This window comes from Nerophis ophidion, linkage group LG01 (assembly GCF_033978795.1).
Source record: "Nerophis ophidion isolate RoL-2023_Sa linkage group LG01, RoL_Noph_v1.0, whole genome shotgun sequence".
NCBI classification, from domain to species: Eukaryota; Metazoa; Chordata; class Actinopteri; order Syngnathiformes; family Syngnathidae; genus Nerophis; species Nerophis ophidion.
In genome coordinates, this window is record NC_084611.1 from 76930370 (window position 1) to 76950446 (window position 20077).

Genomic DNA, 20077 nt, shown 5'->3' on the forward strand with positions numbered 1-20077 from the left:
TAGTCTTCCCAACGTGTCCTGGGTCTTCCCCGTGGCCTCCTACCGGTTGGACGTGCCCTAAACACCTCCCTAGGGAGGCGTTCGGGTGGCATCCTGACCAGATGCCCGAACCACCTCATCTGGCTCCTCTCGATGTGAAGGAGCAGCGGCTTTACTTTGAGCTCCTCCCGGATGGCAGAGCTTCTCACCCTATCTCTAAGGGAGAGCCCCGCCACCCGGCGGAGGAAACTCATTTCGGCCGCTTGTACCCGTGATCTTATCCTTTCGGTCATGACCCAAAGCTCATGACCATAGGTGAGGATTGGAACGTAGATCGACCGGTAAATTGAGAGCTTTGCCTTCCGGCTCGGCTCCTTCTTCACCACAACGGATCGGTACAACGTCCGCATTACTGAAGACGCCGCACCGATCCACCTGTCAATCTCACAATCCACTCTTCCCTCACTCGTGAACAAGACTCCTAGGTACTTGAACTCCTCCACTTGGGGCAGAGTCTCCTCCCCAACCCGGAGATGGCATTCCACCCTTTTCCGGGCGAGAACCATGGACTCGGACTTGGAGGTGCTGATTCTCATTCCGGTCGCTTCACACTCGGCTGCGAACCGATCCAGCGAGAGCTGAAGATCCCGGTCAGATGAAGCCATCAGGACCACATCATCTGCAAAAAGCAGAGACCTAATCCTGCGGTTACCAAACCGGAACCCCTCAACGCCTTGACTGCGCCTGGAAATTCTGTCCATAAAAGTTATGAACAGAATCGGTGACAAAGGACAGCCTTGGCGGAGTCCAACTCTCACTGGAAATGTGTTCGACTTACTGCCGGCAATGCGGACCAAGCTCTGACACTGATCGTACAGGGAGCGGACCGCCACAATAAGACAGTCCGATACCCCATACTCTCTGAGCACTCCCCACAGGACTTCCCGAGGGACACGGTCGAATGCCTTCTCCAAGTCCACAAAGCACATGTAGACTGGTTGGGCAAACTCCCATGCACCCTCAAGAACCCTGCCGAGAGTATAGAGCTGGTCCACAGTTCCACGACCAGGACGAAAACCACACTGTTCCTCCTGAACCTCGGACATTATGATAGCACGTACAAATCTGCATGAAAACACTCCTAAACACATCATGCATTGGACGGTTTAGTAAGTATGAATAGTTTTAGTTATATTGTAAAACTTACAAACGTTGCTTGGAGTAATAATTGACGAATCCATACAAGTAGACCCGCTATGGACGGAACTGCACTTGTACTTCCGGTTCAAAGCACTAAACAGAAGGAAATACTGTAATTGTTCAACCTGCACCTCCAGTGAGCGAGTCCGTCCAAAAGATAGCACAACACTTTTTCAGTGTCTGTTGAAAAATATTTGTTGAATTTAAAACATTTTATCTGTTAGGGAAGAAAAATCCATCAATTAGCTGCACCGTTTTATCAGCTGCAGGCTTCAAAGCATAGGAAAAAAGGAGAGACTCAAAGTCCGGAATTTACAGTAGAGGTTATTCTTTAGATTAGACCATGTATTACAGACCATCTTCTAGCCGCTTTCTGAATGTCTCTTCAGGATGCGCCGTTTTGGGGTCGGTCTTATTTACATGCCTCTACTTCAACTCTGTCTTCTCCTCGTTGGGCATGTTGTAGTTTTTAGCGCTACCATATCGAGACAACTGCATACACTACTTTGTATTAAAAAAAGGCCACAGCAGAGGATGTATGTGCATGTACGAGCCAGTCTGCCCCGCAACACAAGGATATAGAATAAGAAGGAAGCTTATTGAGTACAGCGAGGAACCGCAATGGTAGACTTGCGCAAAGCTCTTCGGTTAAACTTCTACCACATGATATACGCTGACGTAATTCCAAAAGGCTCGTTTGGAGGATAAATAAAGAAGGAAGGCAAGATTATTTTATAAATATTTCCGGCATGGCTCTATGCTTTTATTTCAAATTTTCGGGACTTACTGTATTCAGATCCTAACTACTTAAAAACGGGAACATAATATCATAATGGGTCCCCTTTAAGTCAAAGCTGATTAGACAATGTTTGTGACACATGAGGAAAAACTTGAATTAAAAAAGTCTGCTGGTTTGAATACAGTATGTTTGCTAGTTTACCGTATGCTGTGCTGTTTTTACCTGGTGGAGATGTCAGAAAAAGCTTCTAAAATCTTTATTAAAATTGCTTGTAGGGGGATTGCACTTTTTCTTTAAAATTTTAAACATCATTCACAATCTCTGTGAAAAAAGAAGACACACGTTTTTCACTTTTCTGTGCAATGTAGACAGTTAAAAACTGCTAGCACAAGGCGGCAAACAATACAGGTAATGGCGATTTGCCTATTTAGGCTCTAAAACCCTCTAAAAACTTCCAATGTTTTGTACACATAGTAGTAAAAGCACAATCATGGTAACATGTACATATTACATATTTTGCTCATTTTAAGCATTACTACAATTTATTTCCAGAGCGTGTTCATTTCACAGAACGCATAGCAAATAGAGAGCTAACGAGGACTACTTTGGACAAATGATGATCCTTATTATAGTTATATCACTTGCATAAGAAGAATGAGCTACAAGTTTGAGAAGCTGTGTAGTAAACAGATCCAGCTATACTGAAACACTAAGCTGATTTTTGTTTGATTGATTGATTGATTGATTGAAACTTATTAGTAGATTGTACAGTACAGTACATATTCCATACAATTGACCACTAAATGGTAACACCTGAATACATTTTTCAACTTGTTTAAGTCGGGGGTCCCTGTAAATCAATTCATGGTAAATGTCATGTAGCATCAGTGCTAACTTGTGCTAAATATTTCATCAAGAAAATAAGACCATAACAATACAGTCACTTACAATGTCCACTCTCACTGGGACGGTTGTATCTTTCAGCACAAGACTTGTTCATCTGGTAAATTCAGCATAATCCTCACTCCTCTGATAAAAACAGTTGGGAGGAAACACGCATCTTGCCACGTATTTCTAGTTATGTCGTCGAGGTGAGAGCCACTGATTCAGATTTTTAGCCGGTAGCGGAAGGATTTTCTACGTTTTAAACTTTTATTAACTCCAAGGCGACTTAGCAGCAACTCCAGCAGCTAGCATTACCTCTCTGCTCTCGGTAGAAGCCTGAGGTGTTGTGTCACTACACCAGAAAAGTAGTTCCTCTATGTTAGCTCCTACTATAACACTGGTGATGTTGTTTTTTTTTAATATGCAGGTCACGGCAGGTACAGTAAATGGAGCGTTTATAGTGGTTTTTGCATATTTTTTAAAGAGATTTACAGGTGAAATAGTTGAATCCCCATTACTTGCATTGTTAGCCCCCTCGTGCTAGTAGTTTTATAAGATTCAGAACTTGCACAAGTGTTTTTTAAGCACTTGTTGGGATAATGGATGATAACAGTGCTCATATGAGATACGATAAAATTTACGTGGTTTGTTGACATCTTGCGATTGATTACATTTTCATGCCACTTTTGATAAGTACTTATCCCGGTAATTTACAGGTTGAATATTCCGGTCGACTTATTCCTTGCTTGTGTTTGTTATTAAATATTATTAATTTAATATGACTTGTTGTGTTTTGGTTTATCTTTTAGAAGAAGGACATTTTAGCTGTACAGCACACACCCAGCATGCAAATAGTAAAAATTATTTTGCATCACGTGTGTGTGTGTGTGTGTGTGTGTGTGTGTGTGTGTGTGTATAATTTAAATGTTCTTTCAGGAGTGTTTGCTGACTGGTTAGTACAGCTGGTGACTGCAAACAACAATGATAACGACCTTTCTTTCCTTATGTTTCAGCTACATAACTGTAAGTATATTTCATTTTAACTACTTTCTCAAGATAAAAACATTTTCATTTTTTTGTGAGAGTAAAGTCTTCGAAATCAGCCATTTGTTGATCTTTTTAGGAATGTATTTTTTGTGTATGGTTCTGGCAGCAAATAATCTGCAATTTGGATTCAGCCATCTGTCAAATGAAGTCTGATATGATATTTAAGTTAAAGTTAAAGGCCTACTGAAATGAGATTTTCTTATTTAAACGAGGATAGCAGGTCCATTCTATGTGTCATACTTGATCATTTCGCGATATTGCCATATTTTTGCTGAAAGGATTTAGGAGAGAACTTAGACAATAAATTTCGCAACTTTTGGTGCTGATAAAAAAGCCTTGCCTGTACCGGAAGTAGCAGACGATAGCGATGAAAACAGACGACTTATAGCTGGGAACGATGCTGGAACAAAATGTCCTCTACAATGCGTGACGTCACGCGCACGCGTCATCATACCGAGACGTTTCAGCAGGATTTTTTGTCGCAAAATTTAAAATTGCAATTTAGTAAACTAACCCGGCCGTATTGGCATGTGTTGCAATGTTAATATTTCATCATTGATATATAAACTATCAGACTGCGTGGTCGGTAGTAGTGGGTTTCAGTAGGCCTTTAGGTTAAAGTGCCAATGATTGTCACACACACACACACACACACACACACACACACACACACACACACACACACTAGGTGTGGCGAAATTATTCCCTGCATTTGACCCATCACCCTTGATCACCCCCTGGGAGGTGAGGGGAGCAGTGAGCAGCAGTGGTGACCGCACCCGGGCTTTAGTGGGAATACATGAGACTCCTTGTTTATTTAGGGGGTTGATATGGACAAATAGACAATCTAATTTGTCGTCCAACAAGTTGTATTAAGGTATATCAGCATGAACATAGTTGCAAAGGTACGGAAAAAAGAAATTCATATTTTTCTGGGTTTTGGTAGGTTTGACTGTGACGTGTGTGGCGTTTGTGTGCGAGTTTCTCTCTCTCTCGGAGGAGGGGTGTGTGTGTGTGTGTGTGTGTGTGTGCTATTCATAGTGTGAGAACCCGCAGAGGTCTATTAGAAGTCATTGAGTCCTTCCAGTGCACTTCGGCATAGACTGCCGAGGGCTCATTCATTGCACATTGTGGACCTGTGAGTATGTTGACTTTATTTGAACTGTTTTTTTAATTAAAAAATTGAGCTAATTTTTGCAGTTTTAGTAATCCCTGTAGATCATTAGGCAACAGTTGTGTTTATTATTATTGAATCATTCTAAATACAACCACGGTTTATGGTCGGGCTTAGGAGGAAAAATTAGGACGATTATGAGAATTTCCCTAACTTATTTTGTGTGTTGACATTGACAATAATACAACCCAGAGCTTGCCTGAATGACTTTCTCCCAGCATGCACTGGTCCTGTTTGTCACAAGCTGGGTATTTAATTATAGAAGTAGGTTAGAAGTCAATTGTTTCTGCTGTGGTCGTTGTGTACTTACATTCTGGGTTCTTACAAGATGAACTTGTTGGGGAAGAGAAACATTAAATGTAAAAATATTCATGCATATAAATATTTGGAATATTTTTTTTACCCCAGGCTCATCCAATTTGCATCTGGAACAAACTGGCTATGAGTTACAGACTGGATAACTTCTCAGTTTATTGGCCTGTTAACAGTGGTGTATGATAGAGACCTGACTATTTTGCATTTAGTACTTTTTGGGTTTGTTTGAGTAAAATGGAGGAATGCATAACTTTAAATAGGATTCGACATTGTTTGCATATGTCTCCGGTTGGATAAGTTAGAATTTGAGTTGCGAGGATTAGCGTAGGAAAGACATACTAAGATTTATCTACTAAGATAACAATTGCAGTTCATCCGAAAAGTATTCACATCGCTACATTTTGTTATGTTCAAGCCTTATTTCAAAATTGAATACATTAATTTGGTTCCTAAAATTCTCCACACAATACCCAATTGAAAATGTATTAAGAATAACAAACACAAAAATTCTGTGTATATAAATACTGTTTTACAGCCTTTGCTCAATACTTTGTTGATGCACCTTTAGCAGCTATTACAGCAGGGATGTCAAACTCAAATACAGAGTGGGCCAAAATTTTAAACGGAACAAAGCCGCGGGCCAAGGTTGAACAAATTAATCTTTTAATAGGGACCCAAACAAGTTTTGCATAAAATATTGAACAAGCAAGGCTTATATAACTTTAGTGACATGCAAAATCCAGTTTCAAATAATAATAATAATTAAAAAAATATCAACGGCATATCAAATAAAATCTAAATAAACATTTTATGCCTTTTTTTCTATTTGCAATCTTCTGAGGTAAATATCAATTTTTTTCCACAGGCTAATAATAAATTTGAAAATAAAACAACAATAATGAATGAACCAAACATTCAAGCCTTGAAGTAGCAAGAGAAAAGGCATGAATAAAACGTTAATTATTGGTCAGTTTGCTGGAAGTTTCCCGGAAGAGTTAGTGCTGCAAGGGTTTCTGGGTATTTGTTCTGTTGTGTTACGGTGCGGATGTTCACCCGAAATGTGTTTGTAATTCTTGTTTGGTGTGGGTTCACAGTGTGGCGCATATTTGTAACAGTGCTAAAGTTGTTTATACGGCCACCCTCAGTGTGACCTGTATGGCTGTTGACCAAGTATGTATTGCATTCACTTGTGCATGTGTGTAAAAGCCACAAATATTATGTGACACGCTGTTAGTATGGAGGAAAAGCGGACGTGACGACAGGTTGTAGAGAACGCTAAAGGCAGTGCCTTAAATGCACGCCCCCAAATAGTTGTCCAGGTGGAAAATCGGTAGAAATTCGGGAGAATGGTTGCCCCAGGAGATTTTCGGGAGGGGCACTGAACTTCGGGAGTCTACCGGGAAAATTAGGAGGGTTGGCAAGTATGAATATTAGCGGTGAATGCGGTGTTACAGCAGCACCGACGCTGTAACACCGGCGGGCCAGCTCTAATGCTAAATTGATATTGCCTCAAGGGCCAAATTAAATTACACGGCGGGCCAGAGTTTGACACCCATGTATTACAGCCTTAAGTATTTTCGAATACGATGCCACAAGCTAGGCACACCTATCATTCGGCAGTTTCGCCCTTTGCGGCACCTCTCAAGCTCTATCTGGTTGGATGGTAAGCATTGTTTTCATCCAGGATGTCTCTATAAATTGCTGCATTTTATTTTCCCCTCTATCTGGACTCGTCTCCCAGTTCCTGCCACTGAAAAGCATCCCAACAGAATGATGCTGCCACCACCATGCTTCACTGCAGGGATGATATTGGCCTGGTGATGAGTGGTGCCTGGTCGAATATCACCCTAACCAAAAAGTTCAAGTTTTGTCTCACCAGACCAGAGAATTTTGTTTCACATGGTCTGGGAGCATTTCAGGTTCATGTTGGCAAACTTGAAGTAGGTGTGCCAAAGCTTGTGGAAACGCATAAAAAAAAAAAACTTGAGGCTGTAACTGCTGTCAAAGGTGCATCAACAAAGTGTTAAGCTAAGGCTGTAATAACTTGTGTACATGAGATTTGTTTAGTTAAATCAGTTTTAATAAATTAGCAATAAAAAAACACCTTTCCACATTGTCATTTTAGGGTATTGTCTGTAGAATGTTGAGGACAAAAATGTAATTATTCCATTTTGGAATAAGGCTGTATAATAACAAAATGTGGAAAAAGTGAAGTGTTTTTAAATATTTTCCAAATGCACTGTATCAGTCCCTCCAGGATTTCACACACTTGTTTTGTGACTGTTGCAACCTAAAATCCCTGATTTTGCAGCAGCTTTTTAACAATGTTGCAATGTTTTGAGGCATTTGTGAAAGAAAATTATATTTCCTCAGCTTGTGCTTTTAAAAATTTGCTATCAACGTTTGAAGTGTGCTGTATAATCTTAACCTAATAAGCACATGATTTCAATGAATCTAACAAAAATGCATTAGTTGCATATTGCAGTGGTCTGTCGCCACGTTGCACTTCAACGTTTTTGACAAAATTAGACATTTTCAAGCACCAAAATGGCTGTATTAACCATCATTAATACAGTGGTACTGGCCACCAGATGAGATCAAACCAATCTGAACACACTGTTCAGTCTCAGGCAGTACAGTTTGTGTTATTTTCTATTATTATGTCTACTAATGTGTATTAAAACGGTATAAGGTGACTGCGTGGGTGGTATTTCATGTTTAAAAAGCTCTAATCATATAAAATAAAAAATACTTGGGAAAAGTGTTATGCTCTAGCTATGAAAATATTCAAATTATTATTATTCATTCTTACTTCGCAGAAACTAATTTACCACGGTCAGACCCGGAACCAATTAACAGCAATTAACGAGGGTTTGTGGGTTAAGTGCAGAATACATTTCCCATCACTGCCAGTAATAAACCAGATCTTGTGAGCCTTTTTTGAAATGCCATCATTTCGCAGGGGTCTTTCCCCAAAAACTATGATGGAATTTGCAGTGTTTTTAGTTGTTTTTTTTTGGTGATAAAATGGCAAGAGAAAAAGAGAGATGCAATAAATGGTTGTGATTTTCTCTTTGTGTAATTGTAATAGGGACATTTGTTGAAAGACTAAATGATTAATGAACAAAATATTTTAAATGTGAAAAATAGGCCTGTATTTTAAAAATGTTATATTTGCCTTCACACGTTTTTTAACTTCCATAGTTAAAAATAATGCAGGCACTCTGAAGGGACATTTTTAAACCACCTGCACAATGACTACTCTAAAGCACACTTGTTTTGTGACTGTTGCAACCTAAAATCCCTGATTTTGCAGCAGCTTTTTAACAATGTTGCAATGTTTTGAGGCATTCGTGAAAGAAAATTATATTTCCTCAGCTTGTGCTTTTAAAAATTTGCTATCAACGTTTGAAGTGTGCTGTATAATCTTAACCTAATAAGCACAGGATTTCAATTAATCTAACAAAAATGCATTAGTTGCATATTGCAGTGGTCTGTCACCACGTTGCACTTCATCGTTTTTGACAAAATTAGACATTTTCAAGCACCAAAATGGCTGTATTAACCATCAGTAATACAGTGGTACTGGCCACCAGATGAGATCAAACCAATCTGAACACACTGTTCAGTCTCAGGCAGTACAGTTTGTGTTATTTTCTATTATTATGTCTACTAATGTGTATTAAAACGGTATAAGGTGACTGCGTGGGTGGTATTTCATGTTTAAAAAGCTCTAATCATGTAAAATAAAAATATTGGAAAAAGTGTTATGCTCTATCTATGAAAATATTCAAATTATTATTATTCATTTATACTTCGCGGGAACTAATTTACCACGGTTAGACCAGGAACCAATTAACAGCAATTAACGAGGGTTTGTGGGTTAAGTGCAGAATACATTTCCCATCACTGGCAGTAATAAACCAGATCTTGTGAGCCTTTTTTGAAATGCCATCATTTCGCAGAGGTCCTTCCCCAAAAACTATGATGGAATTTGCAGTGTTTTTAATTTTTTTTTTGTCATAAAATTGCAAGAGAAAGAGAGAGATGCAATAAGTGGTTGTGTTTTTCCCTTTGTGTAATTGTAATAGGGACATTTGTTGAAAGACTAAATGATTAATGAACAAAACATTTTAAATGTGAAAAATAGGCCTGTATTTTAAAAATGTTATGTTTGCCTTCACACATTTTTTAACTTCCATAGTTAAAAATAATGCAGACACTCTGAAGGGACATTTTAAAACCACCTGCACAATGACTACTCTAAAGCGGTGGTTTGGCTGCGGGGCCCACCATCACTCCTAGGTAACGAGCGGCGGCCAAAATTGGTTATCACGACACATTGAGTAAACTATCTCAAGACTGTATTATTAATTTCTTAACAATTTTGATGATTGTACTTTACAGCAAATAAATCATCCAAATTAAATATCTTATAATATGTAAAACTTGTCAAAAAGTTCAACATTGTACACGACTGGTTGATGCTCAAATCCAGTGGTTCTTAATTTTTTTTTCACCAAGTACCACCTCAGAAAAGACTCTGCTCTCAAAGTACCACCATAAAGCACAACATTAAAATACAGGAGCATAACAGGCCTAAGTATTCATTAAAAACAAGGCAGATGCTTTTATAACAAGTATATTCAATATTTTTTGGCCAATGTAACATTACACATTTTGAATAGTAACACTGTGTTCGAATATAGGAAAATAAAATACCGTACTTTGATTAAGTGATTCTTTGGTGTACCACTAGATGGGGCCCGCGTACCATAGTTTGAAAATCCCTGCTCTAATCAGAATTTTGACTGTTAATGGGCCTCTAATTGGTGTCTTTGTCTTAATTGAAGTCCTGAAATCAAAAAACCAGAAACCCGATATTCTAAATAATTGAGACAAGTAAGAATAGTTGGCAAACCAATTACTTGCACTTCCCAATCGTTTTTCATCATTCACTTCAATTAACCGTTTAAAGCAGTGGTCCCCTACCGGGCCGTGGCCCGATTGGTACCGGGCCGTGGCCCGATTGGTACCGGGCCGCAGAAGAATTTTTTATAAAAAAAATAAATAAATACATAAAAATTTTTTTATTTTATTTGATTTTATTTTTTATTAAATCAACATAAAAAACACAATATACACTTACAAATAGTGCACTAACCACAAAAAACTCCCTTTTTCATGACAAAAACGTCCCTTTTTCATGACAAAGAAGAAAAAAAGAAAAAAAAGGACACCCCCCCCCCGGGCCGCCGGACAAATTATTAAGCGTTGACTGGTCCGCGGATACAAAAAGGTTGGGGACCACTCGTTTAAAGGACTCGACTCGTTTACGAACACCACATCTCTAACAGTCTATAACCAAGTTGGTCCGTGAGCTATTGCTCTAAAGTACATAAACTTAATTTCTAGTATTCTCCTTGGAAAAGACGTATCGCAGTAAAAACGGTTGAGTGGTTTGCTCATTTTTGAGATACTCTTTATGCCTACTAGAGTTATTTTCAATATATTGTTTATTTATAACGTGTATCTTCGTGTATTTACCTACTCTCTTAACAAACAGTTACCTACAGTGTGTTCCATCTGCTGCCATGTTTACACGGTTGACCAACTCACACAAATGTGTTCATAGTTTGCATAACAAACACCATTAAAGGCTCCCTTATCGTCGGATGTGTACTCTGGCGTCAACGTCTGTTTGACAGTCGAAAAGTTCTTGTCAATTTTAATCTTCTGTTAATGTTCCAAGACATTGGACATAGTTTACCCACGACTGCTCGAGGACACATTTATTGGAGAAAATGACGAGGATTGGCTCAAAACTGCGGGGAAATTGAAGTTACAAGGCACCGTATGTGTCGCATTGGCTCCAACATTCCTGTCTACATCTTCATACAAAAAGAAACTATTTGTATGTTTTTACATGCCAGGTATCTAAACAACCCACATCCATCTGTTTTAGTCATGGATACATGTTTGGATGTAGTGGACCATTTTAAGTATCTGGGTGTGGTCTTTGGTACTTTTAAGTATCATGTTAAAAAATGTACAAGTATCATCAAATTCAATTTATCACATTTTAATAATATAAGACCTTTTTCGACTTTGGAATCAGCAAAAGTATATATGAATGCCATGATTTTTACAATCTTGGGTAGCACGGTGACACAGAGGTTAGTGCAGGGGTGTCAAACTCAAATACAGAGTGGGCCAAAATTTAAAACTGAACAAAGCCATGGGCCAAGGTTGAACAAATTAACCTTTTAATAGGGACCCAAACAAGTTTTGCATTGAATATTAAACAAGCAAGGCTTATATAAATTTATAGTCACATGCAAAATCGAGTTTCAAATTATAACGATAATGACTAAAAAATATCAATGGCATATCAAATAAAATTTAAATAAAAATTGGGGGGAGCGGGGTTTGTTGGTAGCAGGGGTGTATATTGTAGCGTCCCGGAAGAGTTAGTGCTGCAAGGGGTTCTGGGTATTTCTTCTGTTGAGTTTATGTTGTGCTACGGTGCGGATGTTCTCCCGAAATGTGTTTGTCATACTTGTTTGGTGTGGTTCCACAGTGTGGCGCATATTTGTAAAAGTGTTAAAGTTGTTTATACGGCCACCCTCAGTGTGACCCTTTATGGCTGTTGATCAAGTATGATTGCATTCACTTGTGTGAGTTAAAGCCGCATATATTATGTGACTGGGCCGGCACGTTGTTTGTATGGCGGAAAAGTGGACGTGACGACAGGCTGTAGAGGACTCTAAAAGCAGTGCCTTCAAGGCACGCCCCCAATATTGTTGTCCGGGTGGAAATCGGGAGAAATTCGGAAAATGGTTGCCCCGGGAGATTTTCGAGAGGGGCACTGAACTTTGGGAGTCTCCCGGGAAAATCGTAAGGGTTGGCAAGTATGAGTATCAGCGGTGAATGCAGTGTTACAGAGGCATCGCCGCTGTATAATATAATAATGCTCTAATCTTAATTTGATATTACCTCAAGGGCCAAATCAAATTACACGCCGGGCCAAATTTGGCCCGCGGGCCAGAGTTTGACACCCATGGGTTAGTGCATGTGCCTCACAAAACGAAGGTCCTGAGTTCCCGGGATCGGGCTCTGGTTCTTTCTGTGTGGTGTTTGCATGTTCTCCCCATGACTGCGGGGGTTCCCTCCGGGTACTCCGGCTTCCTCCCACCTCCAAAGCCATGCACCTGGGGATAGGTTGATTGGCAACACTAAGATGGCCCTAGTGTGTGAATGTGAGTGTGAATGTTGTCTGTCTATCTGTGTTGGCCCTCTAATGAGGTGGCGACTTGCCTTCCGCCCGAATGCAGCTGAGATAGGCTCCAGGAAATCCCGCGACCCGGAAAGGGACAGGCGGTAGGAAATGGATGGATGGATTGATTTTAACAAAGATAAACTACTGTTATACAACTTGGTCTCATGCAACACAAGGCACCTTAAGACCCATCAAGTCTCTCTTTAAGACATTAAAAATGTTAGACAGAATGTCTCTTCTCTATTATTGCAATATTCTTAGCAAGTATAATATTTTAGATTTGGATAACTATCAGAAATTCTGGATGTATGTTGTGTTTTTAGGGTTTTGAATGAGCTTGCCCCTCCACCACTACAAGTTTTTATCAAGAAGAAAACCTGCAATCGAGTCAATACTAGAGCGCTAACCAGCGGTGATTGAAACATTCGACGACGTAGTACTATATTTAGTTAAATGGTTGTCTCAATTAGAGGCACACATGCATGGAACACACTACCGGCTCATATTAGGAACTATTCAACTTTAAAAAAAAAACAGTGGTTAAAGACAAGCCAGTCTTGTACCCATGTGTAATGTTAATACTCAGCTGTTCTTTTTATGTTGATTGTTTTATTGTCAATATTTGTTGTAGGTCATATTTTAATGTACTTATCATATTGTCTGTAAATGTTTGTCTGTTTTTATGGTGCCTGTCTTAAGAAAATGGATGAAATTTAGTTATTGTAGCTAATTCTGGCATATTTACTGTGATGCTTTGCTCATATGTTAATCAATATGCATTGTCCTAATCCAGGGGTCGGGAACCTTCTTGGCTGAGAGAGCCATGAAAGCCAAATATTTCAAAATGTATTTCCGTAAGAGCCATATATTTTTTAACACTGAATACAACTAAATGCGTGCACATTTAAGTAAGACCAACATTTTTAGGGTGTAATAAGTTGGGGCGGAATAGCTCGGTTGGTAGAACGGCCGTGCCAGTAACTTGGGGGTTGCAGGTCCGATCCCCGATTCCGCCATCCTAGTCCCTGCCGTTGTGTCCTTGGGCAAGACACTTTACCCTCTTGCTCCCAGTGCCACCCACACTGGTTTAAATGTAAAAATTAGATATTGGGTTTCACTATGTAAAGCGCTTTGAGTCACTAGAGAAAAAGGGCTATATACTTCACTTCTTATTCTTTTTAATAACATTGTTATTCTAAAGCTAACCAATAATAAATATAATGCTTCTTACCATTAATGCAACTTCTTGAACAGGTGCGATAGAAAATGAATGGTTGGATTAAAATGCATGAGAATGTTTTATAATTTGAACATTATTTTTAACACTGTGATTACCAGCAGAATTATTCATTACTTATCGTGTTAAGCAATGTCAGCTAAGATTTATCTGAGAGCCAGATGCAGTCATCAAAAGAGCCACATCTGGCTCTAGAGCCATAGGTTCCCTACCCCTGTCCTAATCAAATAAAGCTATTCAATTCACAGTCGCATGAATTGGCGCAATAGCAATTTAGAAAAATCCTAAAGGCTCTAAGCCAGTTAAAATTCATAATAGGGATCGCCCCCATATCAGCGCCGATATTTGATGTTTGCATATCGGCATTTGTTTTTTGTTTTTTTTGCTGTAATTTGTTTCCAATATTGATCATGAGTAGTTATATCCATTAATCCATTTTCTACCACTTGTCCCTCTCGGGTCGCATTGGGTGCTGTAGCCTATCCCAGCTGCACTCGGGCGGAAGGCGGGGTACATCCTAGACAAGTTGCCACCTCATTTGCCTCTTTTAAAAAGCAACAATCATCACAATTCAATGGACCCATTTAAAACTGGTTATTTTAAATGTTTATTACAAATTCCGGAAAGTTGCACAACCAATCAGATGCAGCAGCGCCGGTCTGTGTCCAACATTGTCCCGCCCACGGCGCCATCTGATTGGTTACGCAAACCACGCATGGTTTGGAGGCAGAGCCATTTTCCGGTCTGGTAATGTCAACATTTGTCAATTTGGAATCATTTCATCAATCACAGTTAATGTTATTAAGGCATAGAAATGATTCCAGGCGGTCTTTGTGGCAGGGATTCAACTTAATTCAGGGATACAAAACTTCAGGGAGCTATTTATTTATTGAAGATTTTATCAAACTTTTTCCAGGGATAATTTTTGTTTTAATGTATTTTTATTTACTCGTTTTTTTTTTTTTTTTAATAAACATGCTTCAGGGATTTAAACAAAGTTAAGTGTTGGAGCTTGTAATAATATTATTATACATTTTGTCGCCAACACGTCACTTTTACTGTAAATTAATACTGGCTCCAAATATTGATTATCAGCCTACTTCACCACTAATAATCGGTATCAGCCTTGAAAAAAACATGCAGGTCAATCTCTACTAAAATACTTCAATAATTCTATCCCACAAGAGTATATATTGTATTTATACTTATCTGTTGATGACAAAGATCTTTTTGTTGGCAGAAACTGTCAGTTTATTGCAAAACATGTTCACGTTTTGTATGTTTGTAAGAAAAGATTGATGACATTTTTTTTTTTTTAAAGTAGCTGGACGAAAAGGTTAGGGCTAAAGCTATCTGGTTTTTAATATTACTTGATATAGGAAATCGTTTTTGAGGCATAAGTTGTCGACAGTTGTGTTATTTGCTTCAGTCGTAACTACTACTACATGGCTGCAACCAGCAGAGCCGCTTTTGATTCATTCTCGATTATTGTGCTGTCTCAAAAATTCCAACATGACGTAAGCTGAGGGAAGTTAGCCAAACCTCCAGGCAGCCTTATTGTGAAATAATAGGACACTGACATGGAAACATGAGGTCAGAACAGTCAGAGAGAGACGCTTGTGAAATGGATTATAAAATAGTTCAGCCTTTAGCATTTGAGGTGCAAAGAAACATTTTTTTTTTGCACTCTGTTTTCTTTCATAGAATAGCCTTCTTGTACAAAAGTGGTGAAGAGTGAGCACTAAACTGAAATTTCCTCTCCGTCTCTAACTGCAGGCTCAGTGGACAACAGCCATGCAGGCTCAGGAAGTCCTGAGACAGCTGCGGCTTCCAGATCTGGACGACGTTCGGCAGTACATACGAGGCTTTCCAAGCAACACGCTATTGGGCATGGGTGTCTTCGCCGCCTTTACCACATACTGGCTCGCCACGCGGCCAAAAGCTCTCAAACCACCGTGTGACCTCAACATACAGTCCGTGGAAATGGCAGTATGTGTTTTTCTCTTCTCAGAATGAGACTTCTGGTGTGTGTTTGGACAATGACTGAAATATAATCCAGCAGTTTGTTTTCCATGTGGAGTCCAGGAACTTAATTTCCAGATCTGGCAAGCTAACAGTATAATTTCCATTCTAGGCAGAACGACAGCAACGATACTGATAGAAAGCTTAAAAATATCCAGATGTATACCTCTTGTTTCTTTTGTTGTCTTCACGCCCATATGACAGGAGTAGGCGGGTAACGGTTCAGTAATAAAGTTACAGTTCGGTAATAAAGTCACATTCCGGTAAATTTTTTATTATACTAAGGGCCTGTTTTAAAAAGGTCCAAATATACCGTGTTAAACAGCATGTGCAAAAAATTAAATAGTATAAACTATGAGTGGGCGTGTTGCCTGTGATCTACTGTCACTACATGTACAATTAAAGTGGTGCAGACCGACTTATTTAATGAGGACTTTCCATACTGAACTTTTCCCATGCACATTCATGTCATCATGCTCCTTACTTGTGTGCAATGTGTGTAACCAGCAGCATACATCTATAATCCCTAACACCTTTTCTGAATTACATTGTAAACAACAGAAACATATTCACGTAGACACTTAATTCTGTGCACAAGGCTGTGGATTTCATCACCGCCGCATTTGTGCGTCTGGAATAACTCAAACGCAAGAAAATGCATAATGACAGACGGCTTTTCATGTAAGAGATATTTTATAGTGAAATATTTCCTACATTAAAAAATAATGTCAGAGTTAGTGCTGCAAGGGATGCTTATGTTCTCCCGAAATGTGTTTGTCATTCTGGTTTGGTGTGGGTTCACATTGTGGCGCATATTTGTAACAGTGTTAAAGTTGTTTATAAGGCCACCCTCAGTGTGACTTGTATGGCTGTCTACCAAGTATGCTTAACATTCACATAGGTGTGTAAAAAAACGTAGATATTATGTAATTGGGCCGGCACGCAAAGGCAGTGCCTTTAAGGTATATTGGTGCACTGTACTTCCCCCTAAGTCCGTGTACCACTCCGTACAGCAGCGCTTTAAAAAGTCATACATTTTACTTTATGAAACAAAAACCAATAATTTCCGATATTACATTTTAAAGCATTTATCGGCCAATAACATCAGCAGTCCGATATTATCGGACATCTCTAATGTTAATTATGTCAAATCATGGAAGTTAAATATGTCAAATCATACCTGTTAAAAATTTCAAATCAAGATCGAGATCTTTTGTTTTTATTTTTTGCAAACGAACATGTCAAAGCCAACAACATTCTTTAAAGTGACATTCCCCTTCGTTAGCATTGAGGTATCGTGGGGCAGAACAATCGCTGTGGGTCGACTTCTACTAATCCAAAATAGTCGGAATCCCCTGTGTAAGCATTCCATTCAGTTGTAAACAAATGTTTCTTACTACTGTTATTTGTTGCATGCTAAATTGCAGAGTCTTTTAGGAATGGTGGAAAGGACAGTGCTGTCACTGCAGGGGGTGTCGCAGACCACCTCCTCTGTACGGGGATGGTTTTTCAACCTTGACATAGATGGCTTCCCTCACTCCTGTTTCGTACCATTTGTCCTCCCTCTCCAGAATCTGTACATTTTTTTTCTCAAAGTACTGTTTCTCCCCGACGTGCAGGTAGACAGCTGAGTCTTAGCTTGAAGAGTTTGCCGGTCTATGCTGTGCCGTGCGTCGGCTTAGTGGTTGTTTTGTTTTCCCAATATATGAATCAGTGTTTAGTGTAATTATGAATTAATTCATCATTACACTGGATTGCATACACCAGATTGTTTTTGTCGTTTTTTTGGTCTTTAGGATGCATTAGTCTCTGTCTCAGGGTGTTTCCTAGTTTTAAGTGTACTTGGATGTTGTGTTGGTTAAAAATTACCTACTTTTTGACTCACACCACCTTCAGAACAAAAACTGAGCATTCTCAGAACCCTACAACACAGAGCTGATAAAGTTCCTACCAGCCCACAGGCCAAAGAGAAAGAGCATAGGCATATTAGGGAACCCCTCAAAACCTGTGGTTACCCCTGCTGGTCGTTTGTGAAAAGTGCATCCGTTTCCATAAATAACAAGAACAGAGTGGATGAGGAGGAAAAAGGTGACAGACGCAAAAATATTATCTTTCCATATGTATCAGGTCTATCTGAGAAACTCAGAATATTTTTTAACCAACACAACAACAGAGTACACTTCAAACCATTAAATACCCTGAGACAGAGACTGGTACACCCTAAAAACTGGACACCCCACACCCACAAAAACAATCTGTTGTCTGCTATCCACTGTAATGATGAATGCACTAATTCACATATTGGGGAAACAAAACAACCACTACGCCGACACATGGCACAGCATAGACAGGCAACCTCTTCTGGGCAAGACTCAGCTGTCTACCTGCATCTCAGGGGGAAACAGCACTCATTTGAGAATAAAAATGTACATATTCTGGACAGGGAGAACAGATGGTATGAGGTTGAAAAACCATGCCTGAAAACAGAGGAGGAGGTCTGCGACACCACCTGTCTCCGACGTACAGCACTGTCCTTTCTACCAGTCCTAAAAGACTGCAATTTAGCCTCCAACAGATAAAAGGAGTAAGAAACATTCTGGTCACAAAAGGTGACCAGAATGAAATTAGTTTACAACTGAATTGAATACAGACGTGGGGATTCCGACTATTTTGGACTGGAAGTAGGCGATCCTTCTGCCACACAATACCTCAATGCTAACGAGGGGAAATTACACTTCAACAACTGTCATTGACTTTGACAGTTAGAATTGCTCTTTTGCATCAAAACAGTAGTTTTTCTCACTACAAGAGGGCGAAACCATACTTGCCCAGGCACACCCTCCTGTTTTTTTTTTTAAGAGTATAAATATTTGGGGTTTTGGCACCACCCGCTGTACCAGATCTGACCAAGTCTATGAGCACAAACTGATAAAGCCGAATCGGGATGAGCGGCGAAACATCTTCTAAGACAAACCAAACAGTCCAAATGCGATTTATTGAATGCTCTGAGAGGACAATGACCTGGATGAATGAGAACATTCATATACACATAATATATATATATATATATATATATATAATTTTTTAATTAGTACATTTTTAAAGACATTTTAAGGCCAATTCCATGCAACCAGAAGGAGCTTTTTCTAACCTGTAATCTGTTTTGAAAAAGTTCCATCGTAATCCTTATACCAAATAAATAATACATCGCAAGAATCAGTTTGAATCGAGAATCATGTTGAATCGAGAATCATTACTGAATCCAATCGTCACCACAGGAATCGAAATCGGATCGATTCGTTAGGTGCCCAAAAAATTCACATTTCTATTTGGTATAGGATTTCTACAATCTCTATCACCTTGATCATTATGCATTTTGCCTACAGAAAATACTAACCTGGTACATGTTAAACACTAGTAGTTAAGAGTAATTGGTAAAACACAAATGAAGGGGGTAACATTAAATAAGCTCCTTTTCTGAACAAGTTGAATGCAAGTGTAAATTTGATGCTCCTGAAGGTAACTTTGTTAAGCAATAAGCAACATGGTTTGTGCAGCCCTTTGAGACACTAGTGATTTAGGGCTATATAAGTAAACATTGATTGATTGATTGATTGATAAACATATTTTGTTTTTCTTCCTCTCAGGGTGAGGAAGGCGCCAGAAGGTCGGTGCTGAACAGCAGCGAAGAGTACTTGACACACTACTACAGTGACGCAACAACGATATACGAGGTGTTCCTTCGGGGGCTCAGAATGTCAAGTGAGTTTTAAAGACCATCCTAACAAACGTGTCGCTCCGTAAAGATGAGCCCTGCTTTCCCTACCGGCAGATAACGGACCCTGTTTAGGCTCGAGAAAACCCAACCAGCCTTACGAGTGGCAGTCTTACAGAGAGGTGAGATGTCAGCCGCTCAAATTTTACAACAGGGTGTTCTTGAACGTGACTCACTCAAGGAAGTATTGTTTTTGTGTCCCACAGGTTGCAGACCGGGCCGAGTGTTTGGGCTCTGCCTTGCTTCACAGAGGACACGCTCAGTCAGGAGACCAATTTATTGGCATCTTTGCCCAGAACAGACCAGAGGTGGCATTTTCAGATGTTTCACTTTTAATGTTAATCCTTTCACAAATGCACACACACATTACATTTGTTGATTTTTAGTCAAATCTATAATATATATCCATATGGCAAAAATAATTT

The 20077-nt window shown here is 39.3% G+C and overlaps 1 protein-coding gene across 6 annotated transcripts in view; it reads left to right on the forward strand.

The window, feature by feature from the left end:
- acsl1a (acyl-CoA synthetase long chain family member 1a) overlaps window positions 1-20077 on the forward strand; it is a 56656-nt gene that overhangs the window by 14507 nt on the left and 22072 nt on the right. For 2 of the 6 annotated variants that reach the window (XM_061911906.1, XM_061911908.1), the window contains exons 1-5: window positions 15393-15515; window positions 15632-15844; window positions 19525-19639; window positions 19710-19774; window positions 19859-19960. In XM_061911906.1, coding sequence (XP_061767890.1) covers window positions 15444-15515; window positions 15632-15844; window positions 19525-19639; window positions 19710-19774; window positions 19859-19960 — 567 coding nt within the window. In that variant the 5' untranslated portion in view covers window positions 15393-15443. Of the gene's footprint in view, window positions 1-3692; window positions 3827-4836; window positions 4993-15392; window positions 15516-15631; window positions 15845-19524; window positions 19640-19709; window positions 19775-19858; window positions 19961-20077 lie in introns of those variants that run through there. The other 4 variants (XM_061911912.1, XM_061911917.1, XM_061911927.1 and 1 more) reach the window with 4 other exon arrangements.